Genomic DNA, 17,742 nt, shown 5'->3' on the forward strand with positions numbered 1-17,742 from the left:
ACTTACTATGAGGTGGCACCCCCTCCCTTTCTGAACTCCAAGGAACCTTTCTGTGCATGTGTAGTCGGTGAAGTCTCCTTGACTTCAAGAATGAGGAATACGTGGTCTTTTATCTCTTTTCTGGGCAGGGCCCAGCCTCCTCCATTATCCTGCTTTTATGGAGTTTCTGCTATTATGGAGTTTCTGTCCACAGGGGAGAAACTGTTCAGCCTGGGGCTCATCTATCTTCTGCCTCAGAAGGATTCTATTTGCAAGCCACAAGTACCATCAAAATATTTTAGAATACACCTAGCAAGACAAGTACAAGATGTGTATGGAAAAAAGGTACAAAATTTTGGTGAATGTATTAGTTTTCTATTGCTTCAGTAACAAACAGCCACAGACTTAGTGACTTAAATCAATCCCAACTTATTATCTTACAGTTCTGTAGGTGACACGTCTCACTGAGGTAAAGTCAAGGTGTCAGCAGGGCAGAGAGTGCATTCTTTTCGTAAACCTAGGGGAGAATCCCCAGCACTGCTCCTTCAGGTGTTGGAGGAATTCACTTCTGAGGTCATTGGATTGAGATCTCTGTTTCCTTGGTGCTGCCAGCTGGGAGCCATCCTTAGCTCCTAGACGTCTCTCAGGGGTCCTTGTGGAGACCCCACATTTCAGAAGCAGCAATAAAATGTGGAATCCTTCTCGCGCTTTTAATCTCTCAAGTGATTAGATTAGGCCCACCCTATATAATCCAGGATAAGTGATTTCCTATCTACCTCCCAAGAAAGTAGCTTTTGTAAAAATGCCTGCAAAGCAGCATTGACTTGCACAAGCAGCTCATAGGACTAATTCTCCTTACGTGGTTAGTTCATTCGATGAAAAATTATTTCAAGGCAATTGTCATGCTTTATTAACAACAATAAATATGTCTAAAATGTATCCTACTTATAAATCCCTGGAAATAAAACAGTCACCATTGTCTAATCCTTAGCACCAAGAACACTGTCCTCAGAATAGACATCTCAGACGTCATTCTGAACCTTTAGACTAACTTAAAGGTCAGCTATGAGTGCCCTCTGCATTCTGTCTCCACCTTTCTGACTTTTCCTAGCCAAAGCACGGGAGTGAAAAACGTTTTCTAAGATAATGCATTGACAAGCATCCTGTGACGTCCCGGGGAAGGCGGCCCGCCGGCCGGACATGGGTCAGGAGGAAGTGGCCAAGAAGGGTCCAGGGAGGCACAGCCCGAAGGGGAGGAAACGACCCAGTTAACATCGGCCAGGCACACAGTCCCAGAGTCAGGTGTAGCCGGCGCGAGGCCGCCTCGTTTCCACCCGGTTTCAGCCAAGAACACTAAATACCCACAGGTTGCTACCCGGATGGAGCTGAGACTCCCCCTGCCCACCTTCCGTGCTAGGGCGCGCATGCGCATCCTGGAGGCCATTGGGCGAGGCGGAGGGTGGGGCTCGGGGTGGAGAGAGGAGGGGAGCGGCGGTTGGACGAGAGGGGAGCCACGCCCACCACGCAACGTCTCTGCGCAGGCGCGGGGCGCCAGTTTCTGGTATTTTCGACACGTCTGCCGCGCCCCCGTTCAGTTCGCTTTTGCACGTTGGACGTCGGAGGTAGAGGGTGAGAGCCAGCCGTTCAGGAGAAGCAGCGAAAAGCCTGTCTCCGTCCTTAACTTGAGAAGGAAGGCGTCCGTTGTGCCTTTATCTCCTTGAGTGAGGCGTCGACGGCCCGTGGTGGGTTTTCTGGTGACGGGGTGGCCCTGCGGTCGTAGCCGGGCCCTGTGGGCCCCGCGGAGCGTGGACGGGGACGGTGGCGGGGCGGGAAGGCCGGCAGCAGACGGCGCCACAGCCCGGCGTTCCGTAGGCCGGGAGGCCCGTTTCTTTTTCGGCCCGAGGCTGCCCGCGCGGCTCACTTCGGGATTTCACTTGTATTTTGTTTCCTCTCGTTTGTTTTTAGGAACTGAGTTTTCGGGCAGGGGTCGTCAAAGCAAAGGAAGCTCGGAAGCTGCCGTCCGAGATGTCCAGCTACGTGAACGACCTGTGGCCGGGCTCGCCGCACAAGGCCTCCCCCTCGTCGTCGCGGTCGGGCCCGTCCAGCCGGCTGTCCTCGGCGTCCGGGAGCCGCTCTCCCCCGAGCTCTCCGTCCCGATCCATCGTCTCGACTCGGTCGTGGTCGCGGAGCCGCAGCCGCAGCCCGCCCCGGCGGAGGAGCAGGTCGAGGTCTTGCTCCCGAAGGCGCCACCGGAGGAGGTACCGGCGCTACTCGCGCTCGTACTCGCGGAGCCGCTCGTACTCGCGGAGCCGCTCGCGCCCCCGCAGCCGCCGGTACCGGGAGAGGCACCACGGCTCCTCCAGGAGGTCCTACCGGTCCCTCAGCCGCCCCCGCTCCCGAGGCCGCTCGCCTTACCGGAGGGCCTACGCCTTGGCGCGGGACCGCCCTTACTACGGCTTCGGCCGCACCGTCTACCCGGAGGAGCGCAGAGGCTGGAGGGGGCGATCCCGGACCAGGTCGCGCAGCCCAACCGCATTTCGTCTGAGTGAGAAGGGTGAGTCGTCGGTCGTCGAGAGAGGCGTTAGGGGAAAGAGGAAGGACGCCAGTAGGTTAATAGTTAAAACTACACTGTAGTGGGCGCCCAGTTTTAAAATGGACGGCATGCTTTCCCCTTGGGAGTAACGCTGTGCACGTTAAATGGCTTGGTGGAGGGCGGTTCTGAGTGGAGCCTTGAAATTGTCAGGGAGTTAGTTATTTACCCACCGTGTGCTTTTACTTGTTGATCACTTAGGGATGCTTGTTTTTCTCAGCAAAATAAGTAGAGTTCTTTTTCCATCAATAGAAATATATCTTACATGTGGAAGTACCATGTAAATGTGTAGATACTACTAGTTTAAAAGCACAAACATAGGGCTTCCCTGGTGGCGCAGTGGTTGGGAGTCTGCCTGCCAATGCAGGGGACGCGGGTTCGTGCCCCGGTCCGGGAGGATCCCACATGCTGCGGAGCGGCTGGGCCCGTGAGCTATGGCCGCTGAGCCTGCGCGTCCGGAGCCTGTGCTCCGCAACGGGAGAGGCCACAGCAGTGAGAGGCCTGTGTACAGCAAAAAAAAAAAAAAAAGCACAAACACAGTTTGTGAATTTTGAGTTTTCTGGAGAAATACTACAGGATAAATGAACACTTTCTGTTTCTTTTGTAGATCGAATGGAGCTGTTAGAAATAGCAAAAGCCAATGCCGCAAAAGCATTAGGAACAGCCAACTTTGACTTGCCAGCTAGTCTCAGAACTGTTTCTGTATCTAAAGAAACCAACCGTGGAACAGCTGTACTGAATAATGGTGCAAAGTCTGAGGTAAGTGTTTTAGATTTATCCAAACAAAATCTTCAGGAAACTACTACCAGAAAGATCTGATTAGCCATTTTTATTTGATTTGCCTTAGACTGCTTCCTGGAAAGACTAGCTAAATATAATTTAAAATAACAGATCTGACAATACTAGATAGTCTCCCCCCGTGAAAATGGGAGACTAATGAACTTTATTTTCAGTTGACACAGTACTAATTACTTTCATAATTGTAGCTGGTACTTTGGTGATTTCTATGTAGTTACCAAGTTTTTCTAGCTAGTTTTTTACGGAGTATTTATCTGTAGCGCTCATTTGCAGCATTATGTTCCCACAAATTCTGTACTCAACATACAGTATAGTTTATCTGCTTTATTTCTGTCTTATAGAAATCATGAATGTGGTCTCCAGACATTGATGAAGAAAATCTGTTGGTAATTGATACATGCGCAAAAGCATCAGAGGTTTAACTAATTTGAAGTTTATGTTGACACACTGAAAACTTAGTTTTTTGTTGGTAGATCCCTATGCATGCTAGAATTTGGGACAGGTACTAAACTAAACAAAAGTGTACTTTGTAATGGTGGGGCATCTGATATAGATGTCCCTTTCATAATATATGCAATATATTCCAGATGTTTTGAGAGATTACAGAAGAAGAGGCCTGCTTCACTTGCAGATAAGTTTATTACAATTCTCCAGAAATGTGCAGCATAAAATTCATATCTTAAAGGTTTAAGGTAGTTAGGAATTGATAACACTCAGTTAACATAGGAAAGATGGGTTATCTCCTGTCATTCAGACCCAGATGTGGGTTTGCCTAAGTATTAGTGGTGGACAAAAAAGATCTTAGTTCAGTCGCTTTTTCAGACGGTTAGGTTCCCAACTGGATGGGCAAATGCCTTAGTTCTTTGAAACTAGGTGTTTTCTGGTATGACTTGACTTTCAAAGTTACTTGAATTTGCATCAGGGGGATACAATACTCCTTTATGGGGAAGAGTGTCTTAAGCCTATCATTGAATCAGTTTTGTTATGGGGAAAACTCAACAGAGTACTATGTTATTTATTTTAGGATGTTAACTATTTGGCTACATCCAACTTGATTTGTGTCTCTACAAGTGAATTTGTAATACAGTTGGGCTGCTTTTTATACCTACAAGGGTATGGTTTTTTAAAATTTACTTTCTCTTACCTGTCTAGCTGTCGGATAAGTTAATAGAAGATGAAACAGAAAATCCCAACGAGAAGTCTTCCCAGCAAAAAAGCATAGCTTTTAGCTCTAATGTAAGTATTATCTAAGCATTGACCACTCAAAAACTGGCCTTAAACATATTTCTGTTATGTGGGTTTTTATTTTTGTTGGCTCATTGTTTTTATGCTGATAATTCGAGGCCTACTAAGCCGCTAAATAAATAGAATTAAAAAAAATTTTTTTGTATGGTTCTTACAAGTGACCAATATAATGGGCTCCTACTTTAATATCTACATTCTCAGTCTCAATATTTTGTCCTCCTTTTAATTATTCCTATTTTCCTTTTTAACTGGTAAAATATTCAAAAAACAAGTCTCAGAATATCCTGTAGTCAGAATATTTTAAAATGAGCTAAGGGCTTAATAAAATTTCAAAACTATTTTTAATACTTCACTACTGCAATAGTGACATGCCTTGCATATGTCTGATTTGATTGAATCAAGTTGCAAGTGCAGTCCGTGGCTTTGCATTTATTTGGTTGGTGTCTCTTTTAAGTTCTAGTCTTAAATGGAATTATTTAATGTATTTTGTAAAAGGCGAGTATTTTAAATATGTATAATAATATTTGTTTGGGAAGCTGACTTAAGAACTTGTTCTCTTACAGAATTCTGTAGCAAAGCCATTGCTTCAGAAATCAGCTAAAGCTACTGCTGAAGAGACCTCTTCAGGATCCCCAAAAATAGATAAGAAGAAAAGTCCATATGGACTGTGGATACCTGTTGAAAAGAACATCAATAGCTAAGGTTGCCTGAAATGCATTTTTTTTTTTGCAAGTTTGTTTCCAGCATTATTCCATTCCTTTGAACCATTTAGTGATAATTGTTGCAATTACAGATGACAACACAGAAAGATGTAAATACTTAATATTTAAATATTAACATTTTAGATTTCTCTTGCAGATAGGAGATAGCACAAATGGACCAGAGGTTACGCACAGGTGGCATTCTTGTATATATATTTGTAAATGTTTTATATAATATGGATTGGTTATGTAGAAGTGAAATTTTTAAGACAAACAGTAATTGAACTGTTTGTATATATTTTATTAATAAATTTGTTTTTATTTTAGTTTCACTTTATTGTATATATTTTACATAATGGGTTTTTATTTAATGAAGAAGAATGAGGTGGTATCTCTTGTTTAAAGCCTTGCTAATCCCAGATCCAAATCCATGGACTGACAGCATAGGGCCCTGTGATCTTACCTGAGAGTTTGTGAGAAATGTTGAATCTGAAATCTACCCCAGAACTGAATTAGAAGCTGATATGTAAAGTACTCCCGGTTGATGTAGATACTCATTAAAATTTGGGAAGTTTGGCCTAAGACTTAAAAGAATACTGGCATAGTGTTATCCTGGAAGAATTGAGCTTCACGGCAGGAAACTCAGCCAGAGAGGGGTTGAAACAGAATGCCTCACTGGGTTATAAAATCAGAGGTTTCGTTGCATTTTTTTCTTATTATGTTTTAAAAAGTATTTATTGATTTGAAATTCTTCGTTGCTTCTTACTGTAGCTGGGAAAGACCTTAACTAAGCACATAAAAATTTAGAGATGAATGTTACACTTAACTGAAAGGTCTGGGCAGTTGGTTTAAACGTTAGCTGATTATGGATTTTTGTGGTTTTGCCTGTTAATACATTCTAGTGGATACCAAAACTAGGAGGATTTAAGCCAGTTTTAGATGGTCTCTCCAAGTGTTAATTTGACTTAATCAAATGTTTGGATTAAACATAAAATGCCAGCTTAATGAATTTATTTTGCCTATGTGCTAGGCTTTAGCAACAAAACATGTCTTGCTAGAACCTAAGCAAAAAATAAAAATCCTAGTAGATCAAAAACATGCATGAGGTTTTATTTTAGTGATGGGGGTGGGTACTATTGATTGCTTGAATGTTTTTCTTTTCTACTCCTTGGAATCTTGCCCTAATTTTGAACAGACTTTTAGTTTGGGAAAAAATGAAATAGACTTCCAATAGGCAGGGATAACAAGTTAGAGAATAGGATGAGGAGAATATTAGAGGCAAGACAAAAAACCTGGGAAAAGACAAACACCCAGAAATTAGACAATAGATGAGCAGGCTTAAGTCCTAAATTTTTAAGTAGAAGTTGACTTTAAAAAGATGGTGAAGAATCCTCAAGTGCAATGTAATACTGTATTAACTAAAGCTGTGCTGTCCAGTATTTTACCTGCATTTCCCATGAAGACAGCCACCAGCTACTGTGGCTATTGACCACTTGAGAAGTTGGCTAGTATGACTGAGGAACTGAATTTTAAGTAACCACTTACTGGAAAGTGCAGATAATAGAATACTTCTATGGTAGAACATTGTATTGGATAAGAGCTGCTCTTAAATTTGACCCTATGAAAAATTTAAATGTACAGATTTAGACTTGGATATATACATTCCTGGACATATAATTTCTATTCCTATAGTAAAGCTATAGAACTCAAGGATTTCCTTGTAAGGGAGACTTTTGCAATGAATTGAGGACATAATGCTAAGATCATTTTCACCTTCACTTAGCTGGTAACAGAAAAGCACCTGCTTTGATTATGACCTTATGTAAGAGGTTTGGCTAGTTGCTATGGATATGTGCCACTTCTGAGATTTCACTTCTACAGTGGTCTTTTCCTTCAGCCTTGAGACTTGTCTATTTTCCCTTTATTAGTTCATTTTCTTTTTACTACCCAGTATCCTGAAAAGAATGTACACTTTCTCCATTTTTTTTCATAATAACCCCATGAAGTCCTGTCAGTCCTTGTCTAACCTGACCTTGTCGTTTGTGTGTGGCCAGGACAACTGTGCTCAGTCTCTCCTAGGCTTTGTAACACAGAAGATAACTCGTTGTGCATATTCCCAGACTGCCTGTCATTACATAAGTGGGATGCAGTTGCCCAGGTGTGATACCACGTCATTACATAACCTGTGGACAATATAGCAAACAGGCGCTGATAGTGAGAAATTGTACCAAGAGACTAGATTTAGTGCTGTCCAATAGAAAGGAGAGCTTCAATGAAAAGTAAAAAGGTGAATTCGTTTTTTACCCCAGTAGATGTTAAAATATTTAAACATATAATGTAGAAAAGTGGTATTTTACTTTTTTTGGGTAGGTGTTGTGATTCAGTGTGTACGTTACACTTAAAGCACACCTCAATTTGCCCTAGTCACATTTCAGATGATCACTAGTGACATATGGTGGGTGGCTACCATTTTGGAAAGCACAGCCCTAGATCGTAGGTTCAGGTGTGTAATGCTTTGCTTTTTTTCTAGAGAAGCCATGATTACTGAACCAACCACAGCATGCTGTCCTTTGGTTTTCTTTGCTGAAGCACTTATTAAGCTTACCTAGCAAAATAAAACTTGTTCTTATGCGGGCTCACTTTTCACTATTTCTTCACGGAGTCCTTTCTCAAATTTTTCTGTCATTCAGGCAGAGATTTCCATGCATTTGTCTTCTTTTCTTTGACCTCTTCCATTATCTACAGTGGCTTTTTGTCCTTTGCCCACTGTTAGGATTCTGTCCTTAGCCTACTCCCTCTACAAGCTCTTTTGCTAATTTCCTCCACTCTGTCTTTAACTACCATCTACTAACTGAAGAGTATCAATTTCTGAACTCTAGTTTCCAAAGCTTGCCTCAGCTCTTCAAAATGAACCTTTCCCATACTGGGCTAATTACAGTATTGCCTGTTTGAATTAGTGGCTTTTACCATCCACCTAGTCACCTTCAGAGTAGTCGTCAGATCATACTGACATCTGTTTTTTTGGTTGGCTATTGGGAGCACTTTTCTCCTCTGGGGAAATCCTATTTGTCCTTTAAGCCCAAGTCAGTATGATGTCTTTGAAGACCTATTAATTTTTCCTTCCCCTCCTTTTCCCTTAGTAGAAAGGTATTATTAAATGTTTCTTTGAAAATACAGGAGAAGAAAAAAACTACTGGCATGTTATTACTCTTGATAAGATTGGGCAGCATGGGTGTGTATTTGTGTCAAATTATTTTAAAAAATAAGTAAAATTACCACATCTGTTCCCATTCCCAGCAGCAATCACTGTAAATAGTATGGTGCACATCCTGGATTTTATTTCTATGCCTGTACAAACCTCTTTATATAGGTAAGAGCATCTTTTCATGTTAGATCTGTCTCATTCTGTAGTTGTATGACTGTACCACAATGTTAAAATTTCGCTATTCACAGTACACTGAATATACCTTTATTATTAGCATTTATATTACCATCTTTATAAACCCGTCATTAGCTAAATCGGAGCTTCCTACTCGTTGATCAATAAGTGTGCCCATCTTATACTGATCTCAAGCCTAGGCATGTTTTTATTCACGTAACATGGCACAATCTTCACTTTCATGGGATACTCCTGACTTCAGGTTTTCTATCCTCTGTTTCCCATAATTACTACTAAAATCGCATGTCCTAATTTTTTAGTTACAGTTGAAATAAGGTTAGAATTCCAGTTAGCCTTTAAAAAAAAAGATTGTATTATGTGTATTTTAATAATATTTTCACCAAGTGTTTTAACTTACCTTCTTCCAAGGGATATTTGCTTTTTGAAGGATGGCATATTTGTAAAATGCTACTGGAGAATCAGTCTCCCACCCTCTATGCTTGCCCCATAAATGCACCTGGGCCATGGGATACAACATGGGACAGGCAAGCACCTGCTAATTGTGACCTCTTGGAGCAGGGAGGGATTAGGTTGAATTTCCAGTGACCACTGCCTGCCTTTCACTACCTACCATAGCTTATAAGAAGAATTAGTGCCAGTTTAGCAACTCACCTCTGAAGCTCCCAAGTTCAACTCCAGGTCAAGTCAAATGTATGACAGATTTCAGCATGATGATGACTTGTGTTCGTATCTAAGGATTTTAAGCCTAGCAGAGTGCACACATTAAGCACACACTTCAAACACAGAAATACGAGACATTTTTCTAAAACAAATGAATAATAAATATATGAAAATACACAGATTTGTGGAACATGTCTTTACAAATTATAAAAGGAAAGAGTCCTGATTTACTGGTACAATTTGGCAGAACAGTTCCTGAAGGGATTAGACAGCTGTTCCTCTTTCCAAGTTCTGTTTAATTTCAGCTGTGTATTTCCCATAGAATCTTTCTGCCTTCTTGTTGAATTTGGCATTCCTTTCGTTAATGTAGTCGATATCTGCATCATCATTATAGGGACGTCTCCGGCTGTATTTGTCTCGTTTCTCAATTCTGTAACGGAAACAAATATACAGAATTCAAAGCGGCATTCCTTTTTTTTTTTTTTTTTTTTAATTTATTTTTGTGTTGGGGCCTCGTTGCTGTGCGCGGCCTTTTCTCTGGTTGCCGTGAGCAGGGGCTACTCTTCATTGTGGTGCATGGGCTTCTCGCTGCGGTGGCTTCTCTTGTTGCAGAGCATGGGCTCTAGGACCGCGGGCTTCAGTAGTTGTGGCTCGCGGGCTTAGTTGCTCTGCGGCATGTGGGATATTCTCGGACCAGGGATCGAACCCATGTCCCCTACGTTGGCAGGTGGATTCTTAACCACTGTGCCACCAGGGAAGTCCCTCCTTTTTGTTCTTAATAGTTAAGCCTGAAAGCAATGTCTTTAGAAAGCATCCTACAAGGATATATGTTCAATGAGCATTCTTTTTGAATTTAATCTTAACAGTATCATCAGATGATCTGGTCTGAAGTTTGGGAAATTACCCAGGTTCACGCTGAAATATGAGTGGTCACATATTACGTTGAGAGAATTTTTATACGTACTCTGTAGATTCTGCCTAGTAGTTACCCCATTCAAAACACATATAAGCAACATAAGTGTCCATCGACAGATGAATGGATAAAGATGTGGCACATATAAATGGAATTCTACTCAGCCATAAAATGAAACGAAATTTGAGTTATTTGAGGTGAATGGACCTAGTGTTTGTCATACAGAGTGAAGTCAGTCAGAAAAAATACCGTATGCTAACACATATGGAATCTAAAAAAAAATGGTTCTGATGAACCTAGGGGCAGGACAGGAATAAAGACACAGATGTAGAGAATGGACTTGAGGAGGAGGGTGGGGTGGGGGGAGGGTAAGCCGGGACGAAATGAGAGAGTAGCATTGAAATACATACACTACCAAATGTAAAATAGCTAGTGGAAAGCAGCTGCATAGCACAGGGAGATGAGCTTGATGCTTTGTGACCACCTAGAGGGGTGGGAGAGCGAGGGTGGGAGGGAGACGCAAGAGGGAGGGAATATGGGATATATGTATACATATAGCTGATTCACTTTTTTATACAGCAGAAACTAACACAACATTGTAAAGCACTTATACTCCAATAAAAATGTTAAAAAAACCACACACATATAAAAGTGGTGGTGAATGGGACCATTCTTCAAACTAATAACTCAAATGTTCCTTAACTTCAGTCCAGTTGCTACACTTCAAGACCATATAGTTAATTTTGTTATTAAGCATGAATCACTACTAAAACTTTAGGCTGCATTTGTAGTACTTACTGCTTTTCCAAGTCTACGACCATCCTATCAGTTTCCTCTGTGGAAGGCACGTGTGTTCCGTGAAGAAGACTGTTAGATGTTGGGTAGAACTCCTCTCCACTGAAAAAGAGTGAAGTGGTGAGTAACACAAAAAAAGATCCTATACCTTCAGAACTGGACAATGTTTAGTGGTCAAAAGTGGAAAACTTTGAGATACTTGATTTCAAAGAAATAGAATTCAGACCAAAAAATATATATTTAAGAAATATCTACTCCTGGGACTTCCCTGGCAGTCCAGTGGTTAAAACTCCATGCTTCCACTGCAGGGGGCATGGGTTCGATCCCTGATCTGGGAACTAAGATCCTGCATGCTGTGTGGCCAAAAAATAAAAAACCTCCAAAGCCCAAATGAGTTAGCTGAGGACCACAGGTTAATGGAATTAACGAAGTTCATACAGTAGGAGAGCTTGAGTAACATGCTCAATTGAGGGCACAATTTACAGCCCTCTCCACTATCTACACTATCACTATTAAAACAGTCTTGATCTTTAGCACAGTACCTGTCTTACATAATTAGGTAAGGAGTGTAGTTTACCATTGTTTACTGTGCATGACGAAAGAAAGTATTACTGTGTCCCTTACCTGTGGATAAGGGTAATAGCAACAGTAATAATCAATGATAACAAATAATAGCCAATACATATACAGTGCTTTCTATGTGCCAAGCACTGATTGAGGGCATTGTATGAATTTATTTAATCTTGATGATAACCCTGTGAGGTGGGCACTGTTGTTATTCCCTATTTACAGATGAGAAAACAGAGAAAAATAGTGTGACACAGCTACTAAGTGGTGGAGCCGGGACCCAAGGCCAGGAAGCAAAGCTCCAGAATCAGCACTCTTAAATTCAAGGCCTTTCAGTAACATACATAATGTATGCTTTTAAATCACATCGACTTACTGCTTTTCTCTCAGTCTCTCATATGTTTCCATGTCAGGTCTGATCTGCTTTGTCAACCTATGATACTGGTGTAATTGGGCAGCAGCATAATCTGAAAAAATGAGAACCCATACTATTTTAGATGTTGGGTGGGGCATTATTAGACTTGTTAAATGGGCCATTAATAGGCCCATTCAATAAAGTAAAAGCCATTTTTACCTGAAAATCCCAGATTGGGGTTTTTCCTCCTCTTTTTCCTCTCCCATTTTTCTGCATCTTCTGCACTGATCTCGAGCAACTTCACTTTCTTATAGTCTTCCCCTCTTGCTGTACATTCCTAAAACGAGGGGAAAAAACATTAGCTTTATTGCCTTATACAATTCCTTAATTCCTTTCAAATCAAAGGCCTAAAGACTGCCATCAAGACAGTTAAATGGCCAGTTTACAAAGAAAATTGTGGAATCTGCTATATCTGTAAGAAATAATACATCTATAAAACTGACACCAAAGATAGCTGTGGGGGACACATTCGATGTCCATCAAAATCCTTTCTTGCCTCCTTTCTGGGCTCATGGCCGCCCATTTCTCAACGTCCCTTGCAGCTGCATCAGGCCAGGTGACTTGGGCTGCTCAACTGGGAACTGATACTGGAGAGACTCATGAGCTTTATCTTTTCTTATTGCTGGAGCTTTTGTTACTGTAGCTTAACCTTTTACCCTAATATCCATTGTGTGGCTGTAACTATGTGCCAGGCAGTGTTGTAAATGTCTTCCGTATTTTATTCTCAAAACTCTCTAAGGTACAGATGAGGAAACCAGAGCTGGAATGTTTAATGCTTAACTACCATGCAATATACTGCCTGAACAAAACACAATATAATATTTGAATCCACAGCTTATGAAGGTGGCAGGAGTGTACTTACTTTTTCTTTTCTTTTTCCTGCAATTCCCATTCCAAATGAGCTTTCTTAGCTTCCCAATTTGCAGGTAATTTAAGTCTTTTATCTTCCTCCACAACTTCCTGGTGATGTAATTTTCGAGCTTCATTCTACCACCAGGACACAAAGTTTGTCAGCAGAGGTATGGAAACATATCCAAATAAATGTTACCTATCTTGTATGGTAGGCCATCCAAAATGGACTTCTGGATTTTATCCTGAAAGGGAGGGAGCCACTGGAGAAGTTTGTGTGAGAGTGTGTTTGTACTGAAGAGATTTCATGTAGGGGGAAGAGAGGTAAACACCAATATCTATACCTTTACGTATTATTTTACTGCCTTCAAGGAACCATGTGGTAAAGATGGAAAGAGCAATAGTTTGGGAGTAAGAAGGCCTGAGAAATATACTGATTTGACTACTCCCTAGCTGTGTGATGTAAGCAAGTCACTTAGGATTGGATTGAAACAGCATTTCCCAAAGTATGAGTTCCACTGTACAGAGGTACTCGAGATGATTTTAGATACTACTGAATGACACAGTCACATACTGAGAAAGTGATTCCATTTCTCATTCCTTTTTTAATTCAGATTGGGTTGAAGACAAAGTTTCAGTTTTAACACCTCTAAAAACACCTATCTTAACGCCTCATTTAGTCTCCCTTTAAAAACAAACAGAGGGGGCATTCCCTGGTAGCGCAGTGGTTAAGAATCTGCCCGCCAATGCAGGAGACACAGATCGAGCCCTGGTCCGGGAAGATCCCACATGCCTCGGAGCAACAAAGCCCATGTGCCACAACTACTGAGCCTGCGCTCTAGAGCCTTCGAGCCACAGCTACTGAGCCTGCGTGCCACAACTACTGAAGCCTGCACTCTAGAGCCTGCGAGCCACATCTACTGAGCCTGCGTGCACAACTACTGAAGTCCACGTGGCTAGAGCCCATGCTCTGCAACAAGAAAAGCCACTGCAATGAGAAGCCTGCACGCCGCAACAAAGAGTAGCCCCCGCTCACCACTAGAGAAAGCCCACGTGCAGCAACGATCACCCAATGCAGCCAAAAATAAAATAAATATTAAAAAAATAAAAACACTGAGCAAGTGGACAGGTGGTCACACAGTATAAACCATGAAGGTGGTATGAGAAGGACTACAATCTAATTCTCCTATTATCTATGAAGTTCAGAAAGTTTTAGGTGGCAGAGTTAGGCCAAGAACCCAAATTTCCTGATTTCTAGCTGGTTTTCTTTTCTACCTATAATATTGTAATTATCTCTTTAACCACAATACCATCAGCACACTCCCCAAATAATTCCTTATTATCAAATATCTTGTCAGTGTTCACATTTTCCTGATGGTCTCATAAGTGTTCATTATTATTTTTACAATCTGAATTGGAATTCAGACAAGTCCCACATGTTGCGATTAGTCAATATGTATGTACACCTCTTAAGGTTTATTTAATGTATAGTTTCCTTTTCCATCTTTTTTATCCATTGCTTTTTTGAGGAGTGTGAAAATGACTGTGTTGACTGTCCTATTGTTTCCCAAAGTGGCATCTGCTAGTTGCCTCCCTATAATGTCCTATAACATATTTTTTGACCCCTGTATTTTCTGTAAATTGGTCAGTAGATCTAGTGGTTTCATCCAATTCAGGTTAGATTTATTTTTTTAAAAGATTTATTTATATTTATTTAATTTTATTTTTGGCTGTGTCGGGTCTTAGTTGCGGCACGCGGGATCTTCGTTGAGGCATGCAGGATCTTTCGTTGTGGTGCGCGGGCTTCTCTCTAGTTGTGGCGTGCAGGTTTTCTCTTCTCTAGTTGTGGCGTGTGGGTTTTCTCTTCTCTAGTGGCATGCGGGTTCCAGAGCACGTGGGCTCTGTAGTTTGCGGCACACGGGCTCTAGTTGAGGTGTGCGAGTTCAGTAGTTGTGGCGTGTGGGCTTAGTTGCCCTGTGGCATGTGGGATCTTAGTTCCCCGACCAGGGATTGAACCCGCGTCTCCTGCGTTAAGGCAGATTCTTTACCACTGGACCACCAGGGAAGTCCCCAATTCAGGTTAGATTTATTTTTAGCAAGTCTACTTATATGAAACTGGTGCTACATACTTCTATCAGGAGACACATAATCTCTGATTTTATCCTTTTTGTGATGTTCACAGCCACTGACTGTGATCCAGTGACTCATTAAAAACTGCAAAAGGGGGATGTTTGAATTATATCATTGCTTCTTCACACATCATCCGGCCTCCTTTTTTTTTTTTTTACAGTATTTCAAGTGAATTAAGTATGTCCCACTAGTTTTTAGATTGCGTTTTTCTGCGCAAATAGAGATAACTACCATCCTCACACATACCTCTTGTCTCCAGCTGCCTGCTGACCTCCTATCCTAATGAGGACTTTTCCTTTGCTCTTGTTCCTACTGCTCTATACCACTTCCCCCAACTCCTTTACTTGTCTAATAATATCCTACCCATTTTTCAAGCAGCTTAGTTGTCACCTTAGTCTCTAGTTGTCAGTCTTCTTCTCTGCACTTCTGAGGCACTTTGTTCCTCCCTCTAACGTACCATTTACCAAGTCGTGAAGTAATTATTGGTTACGGATCTGCCTCCATAACTGGACAGCAGCCTTACCATATTTACCGCTGTATCCACACCATCTGTTGATAGTTGGCTATAGCACACTAGAGGCCATTAGGCGAGGGGCTGTTTTCGGATGAATGACGCCAACTTGCTGCGTGACAACAGACAAGTTACTTTCCATTTCTGGTCCACGGTATCCCCCTCCATGAAAAGAAAGGTTTGACAGAATCACTTGCGCTGAGAGGAGGGTGCGGGGAGAGGATGCTTAAAAAAATACCAATGTCTGTGTTTAGAAACTGATCAAATCAGACACTCTGGAAGTGAGGCCTAAGCATGTCTAGCTTTTAAAAGGTCTCAAAGTGACTTCAGTGTGATTCCAGGTTGAGAACCACCGGGACCGAACTTTGATCTAGCTCTGCAGGTCTGTCACACGCGCTGGTGCGGCTTCCTCGTCGCTCCACAAACGCGCACGGGCCTGGCCACGTGACAGGTCTCAGCTGGACTCTGGAGCGACTCACCCACTTCAGGTGCAGCTCCCGGAATTTGCGCAGTCTCTGTTCGCGCTTCTGGGCGGCCAGCTCCTCGGCCGCCGCAGGGGGCTGCTGTTCCTCCGCGCCGCCTACCGGCACCTGCAGCGGAGGACAGGCTGGAGGCGGGGCCGGTTCGGCTTCTTCCCGGACGGCCCAGGTGATTCCCCGCGGTTCCCGACAGGCCGGGCGCCCTCACCGCCGACCCCGACCCCACAGCGTCTGCGCCCCCGTCTCTGCCTCCCTGGCACTACCTCTTCGTCTAGCCGCCGTCGTCTAGCCTACACTCCCAACCGTTGGGCAAGACCAGCCCCACCCACCTCCTCTGCCTTAGCCTTTGCCGCCATCACCCGGTAGCGCTTTTTCCCCAGACTTCCTGCGACAACTTTTCCGAGTCTCCAGCTCACTTCCGTCAGCCAGCAGCCACAGGTTTCGGGACAAAGCCCCGCCCCTTTCTGCTTCCCCAGCTGAGGAACCAATCCCTTGGGCTGTATCCGATTGGGCCAGGCTTGGGCCCAGGCGCACTGAGTGGAGACACGAGGGCAGCGCGGCGGAATCGTCTGAGGAAGAGGGGTAAAAGGAAGAAAACGCCACCAAAAGTGTGAGAAAGCAACCCAGAGCACAGATTGTGCCCATCAAGTGACCAAAGTAGGCCTACAGTCACCATCACAGCATCCTATCTTAATCTTTGCGTGGCGGTACAACGCCCGGTACAACGGAAGCTCCAAGAGAACAGGATCTATTTCTGTCTTGTTCACAGCGGATTCCCTGTGCCCCGAACTGTCTGAATGAAGAAAGGAAGGAACAAATTGACTGAGGGTACTTGGGATCTCTTCCTGAAGCATCTCCGAGATGCAGAAAGATTTCTTGGATTAATGTGAGATGTTGACTTTCTTCTCAGAATTCTGCATAGGACACCATTCTTCGTATATCTGTCCATTCATTCAGTAATGAACTGTATAACCATTCTCTATTTAACTCGTCTATTCTTTGGTTCCTCATCTATGAAAAATAAATAATAATACAATACCCATGTTACAGAGTAGTTTGAGGACAAATTCGACAATATTTGTGAAATATTTGTGACTTGTGCCTGGCCCATAGCAAATGACCAATATACCAGTTGGGATTAGGTGTGTCCTCCTCCTAAGATGTCTTTAAATGTTTTTCTTCAGGGGGCCCTAACCTTCACCACCTTAAGGGTCAGTTTCCCCTGTTACAGCTTTTCATATCGTCTTCTTTGTGGTGCCCACATAGATAATTAAATAAGCGTGGAACTGACTGTTCAGTGCAGTTAATTTAAATGAGACAAGTTTCTTAACAACTGTGAAAGCAGCAAATCTAGCAGTCGTAAGCTTATATTTTTTCTACATTATGATTTGACAGAGCAATCCTAACACATTTTTATTCTTTAGGAATACAGAAATGTCAGTTATTTTCAGTATGATCACTTAACCAGAATTACACGATTTGTAAAAATATTTTATCCGTCAAAGCCCTACATACTCAAACCAAGTAATTAAGGAGAGTTTAATAAAGGGACTGTTTACAGAACTGTAGACTGGGTTAAGAGAAACCAACAAAAGAGTGAAGCATTCCAGGGCTAGCAACAAGAGGGAGCCATTGCTACCCCTAATCCTAAGGAGAAGAAGGAAGGATAGGATAGGAGAAAGTCTTCAGACAGAAGATGTGACTAAAGAA

At 42.6% G+C, this 17,742-nt stretch overlaps 2 protein-coding genes across 8 annotated transcripts; one reads left to right on the forward strand and one right to left on the reverse strand.

Annotated features, from left to right (window-relative positions):
• Nucleotides 1-1,548: 1,548 nt before the first annotated feature.
• RSRP1 (arginine and serine rich protein 1) lies at nucleotides 1,549-6,401 on the forward strand. Of its 6 annotated transcripts, none has more exons than XR_003794605.1 (6): nucleotides 1,549-1,721; nucleotides 1,945-2,533; nucleotides 3,177-3,328; nucleotides 3,709-3,753; nucleotides 3,955-4,603; nucleotides 5,176-6,401. XR_003794605.1 is itself a non-coding variant. In XM_029230397.1 (5 exons), exons 2-5 carry the CDS (start codon nucleotides 2,005-2,007, stop codon nucleotides 5,311-5,313), a joined length of 903 nt encoding a protein of 300 aa, XP_029086230.1. In that variant the 5' UTR covers nucleotides 1,549-1,721; nucleotides 1,945-2,004; the 3' UTR covers nucleotides 5,314-6,401. The 6 variants fall into 6 exon arrangements, 3 of the variants coding, with proteins under 3 accessions (XP_029086230.1, XP_029086232.1, XP_029086231.1); XR_003794606.1 differs by having other exon boundaries at nucleotides 4,520-4,603; nucleotides 5,176-5,236; XR_003794604.1 differs by lacking the exon at nucleotides 3,709-3,753.
• A 2,237-nt stretch (nucleotides 6,402-8,638) lies between these two features.
• On the reverse strand, nucleotides 8,639-16,936 carry LOC114898164 (pre-mRNA-splicing factor SYF2-like). 2 transcript variants are annotated; one of them, XM_029227270.1, is made up of 6 exons: nucleotides 15,575-16,936; nucleotides 12,926-13,050; nucleotides 12,223-12,340; nucleotides 12,025-12,115; nucleotides 11,085-11,183; nucleotides 8,639-9,803 (listed from the first exon to the last, which is right to left on the reverse strand). In XM_029227270.1, the coding sequence occupies exons 2-6, from the start codon at nucleotides 12,953-12,955 to the stop codon at nucleotides 9,638-9,640; spliced, it is 504 nt and encodes a 167-aa protein (XP_029083103.1). In that variant the 5' UTR covers nucleotides 12,956-13,050; nucleotides 15,575-16,936; the 3' UTR covers nucleotides 8,639-9,637. The 2 variants fall into 2 exon arrangements, with proteins under 2 accessions (XP_029083103.1, XP_029083102.1); XM_029227269.1 differs by having other exon boundaries at nucleotides 15,566-16,935.
• Between the last annotated feature and the right edge of the window lie 806 nt (nucleotides 16,937-17,742).

The sequence above is a fragment of the Monodon monoceros genome, unplaced genomic scaffold, assembly GCF_005190385.1.
Source record: "Monodon monoceros isolate NGI ecotype Baffin Bay Population unplaced genomic scaffold, NGI_Narwhal_1 Super_Scaffold_18, whole genome shotgun sequence".
Taxonomy (NCBI): domain Eukaryota; kingdom Metazoa; phylum Chordata; class Mammalia; order Artiodactyla; family Monodontidae; genus Monodon; species Monodon monoceros.